We start from the raw sequence: 13,669 nt of genomic DNA, 5'->3' as shown, positions 1-13,669 counted from the left end.
CTCAGAAGTCGATATAGGTGTGGTATTGTAGATGACAAGTTGTGTAGAAAACGGCTTTGAAATGCAACCATCCCTAAAAAACTTTGCAGTTGTACCTTATCCTTTGGCTCTGGACTTTCTAAAATAGCACGCACGTGCTTTTCAGTTGGTGTGATTCCATTTGCCGTAAAACGTCTTCCTAAGTAAATAACTTCTTGCACTAGGAATTCAGATTTACTTAAATTGACCTTAACATTATAATCTTTAAAGAGTTCCAGAACTTGTTTTGTTCTTAGGAAACATTCTTGTAGACTATCTCCAGAAATGATAACATCATCAATAAATGCTGCAACTCTTTCCAATCCTGTTAAAATTAAATCAATTACCTGTTGGAAAAGCTGAGACGAAACATTTGTACCAAATGGTAAACGTTGCATTCTGTACAAGTGAGAATCATAATTTAAACATAATATGTTTTGTGAGTCTGGATGCAAACTAACTTGTAAAAATGCTGAACGTAAATCAAGCCTGGTGTAGTACTTTCCTATTTTAACTTTTTGTAAAATATCAGGAAAATCTGGTAGAGGATACACTAAACCATCGGTTTGAAAATTGACCGTCTTCGAGTAGTCTACACAGATACGTATAGAATTATTTGATTTCTTAACTGGCACAATAGGACTAGCCCATTCTGAATGTTCTATAGGAGCTATAATATTCTGCTTACACATATTATCTATTTCTTGTTTTATTTGATCCCGTAATGAATATGCTATTCTGTATGCTTTCCTGAACACAGGCCTAGCATTCGTCTGTAAAGGTATTGATACCTTGAAATCTTTAATGGGTGTACTAATATCCTCATTAAACAATTCTGCAAAAGATGTCAGTAATTGTGAACGACAGTCTTCAATGTTCATTTGTTTAATATTACTTGAATTATGTACGTCGGCTTTATGTTTGTTCAGAATCATGACTTTGCTATTTTCCCCTTGCACATTTGATGTTCGTGAACATTCACCCACGTCATCAATCCTCTGTTGATGTACCTTTGGAGTATCCATTATGCCTGAACGCTGAATTTTCGAACAAGCATCTGGTAGCGAATCTTTTGATTCCAGACCTAAGCAAACATGTGTAGAATCTTCATTTTGAATGTAATCAGTTTCAGGAAACTCATTTAGAAGTTTGCTGCGCCAATCACCAAATAATATGTTCATTCCAACTCTGCCAATTAATATATTTGTATTAATCTTATCGCCAACAACAAAAGGCATCATGTACATTTTGCCATGATAGTAAAGTTTTAAGCTTAATTGGCCTAATAAACACAATCTTTCACCTGATATCGAAGTATATGAATTTAATAACGGACTCAGTGTGAAGTTGCCAATAAGATTGGTTAACAAATCTTTGGAAATGAAATTAGCAAAACTACCAGAATCGATAATAGCTTCTAACGATTGGTCTTGTATTATAATATCAATGTACAAAGGTAAACGTTCATTTCTCAATGAAATCTGATCAGATGCATGTTGCAAATTAGAAATAGATTCGTTTGCCTTTTTATTGTACATTTGTTGCGTGTTTGTAGTTAAAAAAGTATATGTACCATCTTCTTGCACAGAGAATAAGCTAAGTTGAGAATTGCGTTCTCCATAACCATTACCTTTGGTATCCAAATTACTGTTTCTCATTTCACAATTTCCTTTATAAATACTAGATAAATTGACTGCAGGTTCCTTGCATTGTTTATTTCTATCGAAACATGCAGCCAAGAAATGCCCTTTCTTCTTACAGAAACTGCAAATAGCATTGAATGCAGGACAGTTCTCTTTGAATGTACAACCTAACCTTGCACAGCATTTACATTTTATATCATTTGCCTGATTTTGCCGTGATACAAATTTTTGGCTAAATTCAGTATGGGGTTTAGATTGTGTCTTGCCTTTGGATGCATTATTTGTTCCGAATCTTGATTCTCTTGTATCTTGTTGATTCTTTGAAAAATGAGCTTTAGCAAACGAATTGTTTGTACCGAATCTACGTGAGCCTTGTATTTGCTTATTTTCACCTACCAAAAATGCATTTTGATTGACTTTATTTTTATTTGTGCGTATTATCTCATGTTGGAGTACTACATCACAAACCTTTTCGAATGTGTTGGGCATGTCTGACAGTAATCTATCTTTTAGTATACTATCGGGTATTCCAAACACAAGTTTTTCTCTAAGACGAGTGTCTAATTCATCTGTTGTAAACTCACAAGTTATTGCAGCAACTTTTAAACGATTTATGTACGATGTAGCTGTCTCACTTTGCTCTTGCTTTATTTGCATAAAAGCGAATCTTTGAATCCATTTATTAACCTGTGGTGCATATATTTTTCGCAGTGTATCAAAGAATTCCTCCAAGGTGCAATCTTGTGGATCCTTTGGACTTAATCTGTGTTCAAGCTCTTGATATGGTAAACTACCGATTACAGAAATAAGAGTAAACACTCGTTTCCTTTCTTGTATATCGTTAGCCTCAACAAAAGCCTTGAATCTTTTAATATACGAATTTATATCCTGGCTTGGGTCATAAGCCTCAAATGCAGGTATAAAACTTATGTGTTTTTCCATACTGGCTCACTTGGACTTAATTACTATAATTCTACTTACAGTAGTAATTATTTATCTTCTTTAATCCTCGTCGCCATTTTGTTATGTCCTAATATTTATGACATAAACAGAAATAATTATCTCAAGATTGGAACTTCATAATTAATATATTAAAATTTGTAACAAGGTGGATTACATGATTAAAACTTAAATCATCCATAAGACATATAAACAAGATGCATAATCGTTGCTATGCACAGAATATATACATTGGCCATAACTGCTAGTTCACCACATACAATAATGTATTTTATAATATATATCAACATGAGAATCTGTAACTGATGTGAGATGATTTTTGCAAAGAACTAGTTGCATTTGATTAGGGTTTCGTGGATCCTCATGACAATGACTAAATCGAATAAGTACATTAAAAATGGTAATTAACTGAAGTATACGCTGAAACTTTTATGTGGTATTGAACTTGGGTCTCTGATGAGGCATATTTATATTGAAGAAAGATAATACGTTCTGAAAATGTTTTCAAAAAGGTAGTGATAATATGCATTCATTCAGGTCTAAACCAGTTACATGAACATTCTTTATTCAACACTGTAGCCAATAATATAATTAATGGTAAACATAGTATAATTTATATTATACCATTTTAGAGCTCTCGTTCTGCTCTACAAAATGAGACTATAGCATTTTATGTAGCTACTCAAGAGGAGTGAAAATCATTTATTTTTCTTTCCAACATGAAGGAAAAGGAAGGGAAAAGGTGCTGAAGCGTCAAAGAGGGGGTAAAAAGGGAATAATTTGTTAATTTCACGAAAAAGTGCAACAAAGTGTGTTCATTTTACTTCATTCCATGTCCTAAAATACTTATCTCAAACGATCGGTATAAAAACAGCTATATTTTTGGAAATGTGCTGCACCTTAAAATCCATTCCCTAGTAATTACACAAAATACTGGTGATATTATTATCCCTTACAAACCATAGCAATTTATTGGTATAGCGGTGTGAGTGATTTTGTTAGGTCATCGAATGCTGAATTTTCTACAGGTCATGAAAGTATTTCTCTCATGATCAATTGAAGAAATCACTGGGGTATTTTGAATTTCTGATTAACCTCATTTTTACAAATACTTGTGAAATATAACTGCTCTTGTCTCATTATCAGTGAAAGGTGCAACATAATTTGGATGGCAAACTGTAATGTTATAACAATTTATTTATTTGAAAATTATACATATGTATGCTAGCATTAGAGCCATGATAGTGTAGTCGGTATGGCATCTGACTGCCACGTGGGAGACCCGGGTTTGATTCCCTGGGTGGTTGATCTAAGGTCGGAACTTTTCCAGCCTTGTCCCTGCATAAAACTGCTCTGGGGCTCACCCAGCCTAAAATCAATGGGTACCTTGGTGCAATCCTGGGGTATAAAAACACAGAATGTGGTGCTGATCACATCACCTTCAAAATGGCCAAGATTGAGGATATATAGGGCCCTCCCATCCTCTAAATGTGCCTTTGTGGCACAGTGTTATGTGCTCGGGGAAATTTACCTTACCTTTTTTAGTGTTATTAATCTAGTTCATCATGTAAAAGAGATCAAACCATCATACTGAAAAGAAAATAATGATGATGGCAACACAAGACAATAAAAAGCTCCAGAGAAATATTCTTGAGCCACCTCGGTGACCAAGCACACTTGGTGGTCGGCAAATGCGGTCATCCTCGTGATTTTCCTGAAAGGACAGAAAAATGACGTAAAGTAAGAAAACAGAAATTCACAAGGATTATGCTGGAAATTGATCCAGATATTAGAATCTCGTTCATCTGCTAAAACGTTGTTTCCAAGGTGATCTAATAGTTGACATTTCGGGGCCTTCCTAAAAAGTAATCTTGCATTCCAATGTTGATATCAAGTTTATATATTGAATGAAAAATATGTACAACTTATGACATGTACTCAATTGTTTCTGTTTGCTTGCTAATCTTTCTCATTCAGTGATAACGATGAGAAGCAAAGACACGAAATGAGAAACTAATTCCCACACGTGCAAAGAGCATGAGTTACGACGATCTCTCTTTATTAACCAATGCCAATCAATATCTTGAAGTGCTGAATAAACTCGTACAAGCAATGAACTCACTGTAATTCATCTTGAATTTCAGTCCAACTATTCTTTGTCTTGGTCAGTTTATAAATACAGTAAATGCTTCTTATAACATTTCAAGTATCACTAATCTTTTTGATTTTTCTCAGGTAAGACTCTCAAGTTGCTCTTTTGAACTTTTCTTTCTTGTCAAGGAACGCTAGTGGCAACCCTGCCATGCATTCCTGGAAGTTACGTCAGAGTGATTGTTTGCATAGATGTTAGATTTTTAGCTCTTATTGCACAGAAACTAAGCACTTTTGAGGTAATGTTTGTAACGAAAGTCCCTTGTTTCTATGGTATCTACCAGCACCCAAATGTTGTTGAAGTTTTTTGTGAGACCCTGTATACATATAACTCTGGATTTCATTTGCAAGATATGACAGTGTAGCAGTTGTTTTGGACATTGAGTACAATGTACATCACTGCACCATATAGTTATAACAAGCAACAGGGATGTTGAGCATTAGCTTGCTATAGAGTATAAAATGTTTCCAAACACAAACTACAAGTAACCTCAAGTATACACAAACAGGAAAACAAGGAAAGTACAGAAAGACTAAGCCAATGAAATCTAATTAATCCAACTACCTGTTGTTGCAAGCACATATAGTGTAATTGTAATCCTAAGAACACTAAACCTGTCTTGCTTAACAAACTCGCTTAATCATATAGGAGGTGACTCTGGCAACAGGCATAATGTAGGCTGTGCTTGCTGAGAAGCATGTCTGTGTTTCAGTTTTAAACCTACTTTATGCTCAGATAGGCTAACCAGGGCTTGATGCACTGTTTTAAAGTAGGATCCAAACCATTCTGTGCCTCCACCAGGTATGAAACCCAGTGTCCCTTGATTACAAGGTGACATTATTACGAAACATATACATTCGTAAGTGGGATGTAAGAATCTTGGTCAGTATACTTCTTTGTTGTGTGGTTATTGGCATATGGAGAAGTCATGGTGTGTGGAAAAGGCATTGATAAAAAGATACTTAAAAATTCTACAGTAGACTTTTTTTAATATTATTATTATGGAGGCCATACGTTGGGTGTGTCCAAAGAGAATTTTGTTACATATTTGGATGGTATCATGCATTCCGAAAATAACGTTTTTGGGAAGGTTTGGATAATGATGAAGTATGTAAAACAGTGTTTCTCAACCACCAGCCCTGGTATAAATTATATCAGATTGCGAGAGGTTCTCCTGAAGTTTGAAACTTGCTACCCAAGTTGGTAACCACGTGGAAAGATGGCCTTTCATTCAGGCTCACCAACCATTGATGAAAGGAAATCCTCTGAGAGCCTCACCGATGGTGCAGTGGTAGCATCGTCACCTTGTAATCAAGGGGTCCCAGGTTCGATACCCGGTGGAGACACATGGTGGTTCGGTTACCATTGTAAACTGTAGGTCCAGTCCCGATTAGTCTTACTGTGCATAAAGTGGACTTAAAACACCAACTCAATCAATCAAGGAAATTCTCGCCAGTGCTGCCAAAAGGAAACTGTCAACTGTGCAGCATCCAAATTTGAATTACAACCATTGGGGCCTCAAGTCAGGGCTGGAAGGGTGAAGCAACTTGCAGTCCAATCTGGCAAGCAAAAATATGGTATTTTGTTTGAGTTCGACTGTGATAACAGGAAATACTTTCCCAGCAGTGGCAGTGAGCAGTCAAATATTCGGGGGGGCACTTTCCTTTCTGCTCCCAAATTTGGAGGGTGATGGATGGGCTGACAGATTACTTCAGTTTGTGCAGCAATTTTGATTAACAAATATATAGAAGTGAAAATATTCTGATTATCTGGAATTTTTTGGTGTCCGAAATGGAACATGGCAATGCAAATCAGCACTTACCAGATTAATTTATTGATATTGGCCAGAGGAAACTAAGATTCAGTGGTGTAGCAAGGGGCCTCACATTCCATGGGGTTTATAAAATGATGCAAAAACAGAAATTAGAAAATAAGATTGAAAGGCTAATTTTCGTGAGCAATAAAATTAAAACATTCTGTTTTTAAATTCTACTTAAACATTATAATTTGAATGAATACCTCAAATCAGGGGCATGACATACAGTTGGGTGGTCCCTAAGCCCAAGGGGCCCGAAAAAAGTAGAAATTATTGTCCTATTTCTCATGTGAAACATTTATCCAAAAAATCACGTTAACTTGCTTGGACATTTTTGCCCATTTATTCTTTTATTGAATAAAATGCACTTTGTCTTGACTCTTCACCTTACACTCCCGATTTTAATATGTTAACAACAAAGCACCTCGAACTGCTAAGAAGCAAGTGTGAGGCATTTAAATGTTTGTGTTTGTTTTCAACTCAAGGAGGGCATTGATAATAGATTTCAGCATCTGGAAAATAGAGAAAAACATTTTTAGGGTGAATAAAATTATTTTATCATTTTTGTCAGTAATTTATTATAATTTAAATATAATGAAGATTTTGTTTGATCTACATTGAGATTTCAAATTAAATAAAAAGAAATGGGGCCCTCGCGATATGTTACTACGCCACTCCTAAGATTCCATTAAGGTCTAAATCACCATCCCTGAGACCTTCTGTAAACAAACGGTCTCACCGATTCGATGTATCACTCCGCGTCAGCTGATCCATGACCGCAATCATCTGCTGTTACACTCATAGTTCGCCGCACCTATTTGTTTTATATAAGAGCCTCTGAATGTGAGAACCCGTTCTCAAAACATCAGACGAATATGCAGCCGCATACATTGTTACTCTCCCGGTCATTCTCTCTTTCATAACCCTTAAAACTGCAGACACTGACACACCACTGCACTGGGATACCAACTTAACCACTTCATTTACTGGTTTCTCAGGATACCACTGACAGAACGTTACATAAATATTGAGTAGAATCTGTTTCTCACCCCTTTGCAAAGGCTGTCCTTGCTGGTGTTTTGAAAACAAGCTCGGAGAACACGGAGACTTTCCCTCACGCATAGAACTCGGCATGTTATTTTTCTAAGGATAAGTCAGGCAATATTACTAAGTTGCACTACTTCCTTGCTGTTCACATGATTATTTTTAGAAAATAACCAATGTTATAAAATATCATTATGTACACAAATCTCTAAGCTCATTGAAAGTTATATTACTACAAAATGTTCACACTTATCTTGCCTTGCCATGTCACCAAGTTATTTTACGAAGTGCACTATATTTGGCGGAACAAATATCGTTATTAGGATGCTTGTCAAAGTTTCCAACCGCAATCAATTTACGAACTTTTTGTATTGTTTTGATCATCATCATCAATATATTTATTGGACTTACAGCAATGCATATGGCTGTTTATGTCCATTATATATTTTATTTACATAAGGTACAATTTACATAAAATGTACAAACAAATTTCAAATACACTCCTATCTATATCATCCTTGGAAATATACATTACCATGTTATATCATTTTGTCTAAAAATGCAAGTAAAATATATTCAAAGAAAGAAGCCAAATTTATGGGAAATGATTACTGGTGCAAAGAGTTAACCATAAAGGTGAAGCAATAAGTAAAAAAAGAAAGAGCACTGGGTTTAAAGTGAGACGTCATTTGCAGCAGCGTATCTCATACTACAAATTTGCCATTGTTTTACCTTACGTAATGAATCCTGTAACAACGCTGGATTTTCGTGTGGATTATTTTACTTCTATGAGTTTGCAATGCTTTCTGCATGCAGGTGGTTTTGTTTACAGAAGGTGTCAGGGTTTGTGATTTGACATATAGATTCAGTCGTCTTCAAGTAATTTAAATCAAATTTTACATTTGTCAGCGTGCCTAGATGTAATGGACCTAGTACTCTTTATGAGAGTATTAATTAATGAATAAAGTTAAAAAAATAGAAAGTTATTTACAATTAAAATTATTGGGATCAGGACATCGAATAAATGAATATGCTGATTCGAGTAAAAATTCATTAATTAATGATTTGAATAAAACTGTTTTGAGTTCCTTTGTGAAGGACTTGTTTCCTGCAACTTCAAACATCATTAAAATGGTACACTGAAACTTTGTTATAATAGGAGAACAATGGGGATTGTAACAATGTCCACTATTTAGAAATATCAGAAGGGGAAGCCGTAGAATGTTTTAGAAACTTGATTCATGCAATAATGGTTTACTGCATAAGATTCACTAATACTGGATTATTTTGTCACTGATCACGTCCGTGTCCTGTCTAGGCCATGGCTCAGTAAAGAATGTAAGGTAAAGATAAAGTTCCCTGTGCATGTAGTACCATGCAATGAAGGCACTTTTAGGGTATATGGGGGTAGGGCCCCCACATATTCTCGATCTCGGTAAAGAACGTGGAAAAAATAATTGACTGCAGTAAGTGATTCGGATGTGCAAAAACCATATGTTGTTATTTTAAGACTAAATAAACTATTTTTCTAACCACCACTTTGTCTTCAACTATTTGTTGATTTATATTTCAGAGCTCGCCTTTACCAGGATGCCCAAGAAGAAGAATAATAGGAATGGGGGTGGTGTAGGGGAAGAAGTAAGGATAGCAGTAAACTTGGCCCTGAAAAAGTTTCATGTGACTGAAGAATCAAAAGGTAAGTTGCATGTCCAGTTATTGGTTATAATTTGTGTGAAAATTATAGTTATGGACTTCATTAAATGTAACATTTAAGATTCCATTAACTTTGAACCTGTCTTAGTGTACTTACTAAAGATAACCATGCTGGTATTCAGTGTGGACTTTTCACATGGACTGTTCTTGCTGTTTAGAGAATACTGCAAATCCGAATCTCATTCTATTTTGTATCAGTCTGCATACATAGTTTTCTTTAGAAAGTTACCTTTTCGGTTTACTATCCATATACCATATAACTAGTGTTTGTCTTAATGTTCATTAGCTAGGGGAAAAATATTAGGTTTAGTGTTTGATGTCTTGTATTTTTTTTCATTGTTCTCACATTTATCTTCTGAAAAGATATTACTAAATAATAGGGATTGACTGATATTGAACTTTTGCCAATACTGATAAAGTACAGATAAAAATATTATCAATATCAATAACCAGTAATCTGCCAATCTGGTGTAAAATTTTGTGTGTTGTGTGTTCCTTGAGGTACGCGAATGGTTCATTAATCTTAATTAATGTGTGTGTGCAATTGACTACAATGATTTGACCTTTGAAAGGTAATCTGTGTATTTACACATTTACTCTAACTTATTGAATTATATGTTTATTTCAATAATTATAATAAGAAAATGGTCCGTTTCAATAAAGAGGTCCCAGGTTCAATATCTGGCGGAGGCACATTGCACAGTGGTTCGGATCCCACTTTAAACTGTAGGCCCAGTGCAATTAACCTATCTGTGCATATAGTGGGCTTGAAACAACAATTCAAACAAGAAAATTGAAACATTTTGCACAACATTACAGGCTATTTATAGCTATATTTTATCTGTAATTCTTTTTCCAATAAAATGATACAACAGTCAGCTGAAATCAATTGAGTACTGATTATTCAGTCCTAACTACAAGGGTCGTTCAAGGAAAAGGTTTCCCTATGTTGCAAAAATATTATTTCTTAAGTTACAGACAAAAATCAAGTTGCACCAAGTGACATGGTCCTTTCTCACTTTTCAACATAATTTCCAAGGCGGCACAAGCATTTGTCCCATTGTTGCACAAGTTTTTGAAAGCCATCTGTAAAAAATTCGGGGTCCAGGGAACTAAGAACACTTTTCACGGCTGTTTCCATTCCATCGACGTCCGTTTGAATTCTGGAGTGTAGTGATGAACGAAGCTCTCATCCTGAGTCACAATACGGCAGAGAAAGTTGTTTCCTTCATTGTGGTACCGGGTCAGAGAATCCAGGCAACATGTCATACGCGTCGTGGGATGTTCTGCAGTGAATTGTTGTGGGACCCAACGCGATGAAACCTGACTAACACTGACATTACAGTCTCTCCATAAACAACAACCAACTTCCTGTGGATGTCGATAGGAGTAAGATCATTTGCCCACTCATACCGGATCACAGAACGAATCTTCTTCTTTACTCCACACCGCCAAAACACGTTGTTCTGCCATGACTCGCTACTCCTTATGGCCAGGGCATATTTCTCACTGCATGACTCACGCTAATCACATGCCCCGCATGCGCGCTAGCCTGCAAGAACATTGCATTGTGTGTAAATAAAGAGGAAAGACGAAAGAACACATTGCTAGTTTCATTTCATTTATCGGGCTCATATCTCCAAAAAAAAAAAAGGATACTTTTTCCTTGAACGACCCTCGTATATTAAATAAAACTCTCCAAAGAAATTAAAGTATCAGATTTATTATTCACTTTGTTAATGTTAATTTCTTTTAAACATATGAACTTCGCCATGGTATAATTGAACCATAGTAACAATACTGATAACTGTGTTTTTTTGCAGAATTAGAATTCCCATCTTCCCTTACATCTGATGAGAGGGCTTACATTCACCAGTTAGCATTGCAATTGGGGCTGCGGTCGAAAAGCAGAGGGTAAGTTCGTAGGCTACTTCAATAACAGTGTAGTGAATTCATTTATAAATATAAATATACTATAGTTGAAGTGGTGTGTGGGGGGGGGGGCTGTCACAAATCATATCTTGTTTTGTTCAGTACAGATGAGGCTCTAAGCCTATGGTCATAGAAGCCTGTTTGCTTCATCAAGAACTTATCTATAGAAAAGTCCAAATGATATTTCTATAAGTAATATTAGTCCAACTATAATGTCTGTAAGTTGTTCAACTAAAGAGGAAGGTGGCGGCAGATTAAGAAAAATAATGATCAACAGATTTAATCATCTGTTTAAGCACTCCATCAAGTAAGGGGCATTTTTTTTTTCGTCAGGGAAAATGATGGAATTAAATTTTCATAACTCTGGGGCACCCTGTAATTGTCCATTAGATTTTATTTTCTGGACAGTCCTCATTGTTACTTCTCCCAGAAGAATACTACTTCTACTGAGCATCATGTGTAAACTTTCTATATACAAAGCATCGTGACTCATGCTTTCATCCAGTGCATTCCTAACAGCATAAAGTAACTTGTTTCACCAAGTTAAGGGGGCCAGTTATTTTCGTTTGTTATGACCTAAGAAATGCACCATTATCTGTTGTGTGTATAGCCAGTTATAATCAAATCAGAAAGTAGTGTTTTGGTTGATTATGGATATATCTGAATAATGTACTGAATGAAATTTTTGAACCTTTTTCTAGGAAGGGTCCAACTCGTTACGTTACTGTGTATAAGAGAGAGGGATCAACAATAGTACAAGCTGATGCTTTTTTCCAGTTAGTACGTAACTCTCGCCAGTATGTCTATTCATTGCTTTCAAAATATCCATTAACAAATAAAGAAAGGCAGGAGCTGCTTCCATTGACCGAAAGAGATAGGCTTTTAGCTCCTGATACTGGTAAGTATGTGTGATATATATATATATATATATATATATATATATATATATATATATATATATATATATATATATATATATATATATATAAACGGTATACCTACTTGTGCATTTTCGTTTATAAGTACAGGGTGACCCAAAAGTCAGTTTCTCCTAGGAGAGAACAAAATTATGATACTTGTGAAGGATAATTCAGCAGTCTTTCCACAGATAACATTCTTAGACTACATCACCACAGGGATGTTCTCACCTTGGTCTGGGGAAACTGACTTTTGGGCCACCCTGTATATAAGCTTAATTTGCATTCAGATGTCAAATTTTAAATTTATTTCAGTAATTTAAAGTTCACCATTTTAGCATATGGTAGTCCATAGTGGGTAGTGTACTTGTTACTGTACTAGAAAGTGTTCAGGCATAGGTGTACGTCCATTTCATATATACCATATATATATATAACCTCAAGAACATCTTGGTCCAAAACACTCCCACCCCTTCCACACCACTCCCCCGAGCTCACACGTGCAACAAACCTGCCCCATACTCATCACCTCCCCCACCCTCCTGATCCCCACTGCCGCAGGTGAGTTCACTCTTCACCCCAAGGGCACCTGCCACTCATCCAACCTGATTTACACCCTCATCTGACAAATCTGCGGCAACTTCTACCTGGGCAAAAGCTCCACCCCCTTCAACCTAAGAATCAATAATCACCGTTCCTCCACCCAAAACTCTGAATTCACAGTTGCCATCCACACCAACAGCCATAACACCACCTAAATAACTGTTTCCGTGTTGCCATAATCCATCTTTTACCCCCATCCCCCCACTCAGACATGTCTTTCCGCAGGCAATGGGAAAGGGCCTATATATCAGGCATGCACGCCACTATACCCCCCCGGAATTAACCGAGCCAACCAATAACCTTTTCCCTTCTTCCCCGAAACCACCCACCCTGTGCAGTAAACACTGGTGAAAGTACCTTATATTTGTTTCCTATCGTCTTTCTCTGGCAACATTGTAGCAACGCTACAGTTAGTATTCTGTGCTCCTACTCTTCGTCATTCTGTGAACCACTTTTTTCTTCGTTGAAAATGTGGCAGAGGCTACGAAATATCCAACTTTTTCCTTGAATGTGGTAAGTGTTTACTGTCTCCTTTTTCATTTGTGTTTATCCACCCTTCTGGCACCTTTTCTCATCCTATTTCTGTGTTTTATATATATGTGCCACTTATGTAAATTGCCAGGATTATTCAACATAGAACTAGAAATCCCTTTCTTAGCTGCCAAGTAATATCTACAGTATATTAGGGATAGACTGATATGGAATTTTTGTCAATGCTGATAAAATACCAATATAAAATACCGATACCTATAGCATTTTGTAGGTTTGTCGAGTATTACTCACAAATCCAGAATACAAAAAAGGAAAGTTAAAAACTGTACTCACATACGTAAGTACAGTTTTTAACTTTCCTTTTTTGTATTAAATACCG

The 13,669-nt window shown here is 36.0% G+C and overlaps 1 protein-coding gene across 2 annotated transcripts in view; it reads left to right on the top strand.

Annotated features, from left to right (window-relative positions):
- Positions 1-13,669, top strand: part of LOC145985032 (3'-5' RNA helicase YTHDC2-like) — a 108,952-nt gene that overhangs the window by 17,997 nt on the left and 77,286 nt on the right. For both annotated transcript variants that reach the window (XM_083118542.1, XM_083118541.1), the window contains exons 2-4: positions 9,207-9,329; positions 11,170-11,260; positions 11,980-12,176. In XM_083118542.1, coding sequence (XP_082974668.1) covers positions 9,224-9,329; positions 11,170-11,260; positions 11,980-12,176 — 394 coding nt within the window. In that variant the 5' untranslated portion in view covers positions 9,207-9,223. The remainder of the gene's footprint in view (positions 1-9,206; positions 9,330-11,169; positions 11,261-11,979; positions 12,177-13,669) is intronic.

The sequence above is a fragment of the Lepisma saccharinum genome, chromosome 3, assembly GCF_977018435.1.
Source record: "Lepisma saccharinum chromosome 3, izLepSacc3.1, whole genome shotgun sequence".
NCBI lineage: Eukaryota > Metazoa > Arthropoda > Insecta > Zygentoma > Lepismatidae > Lepisma > Lepisma saccharinum.
The sequence above is the reverse complement of the archived record's forward strand: the minus strand, read 5'-3'. Positions and strand labels throughout refer to the sequence as shown.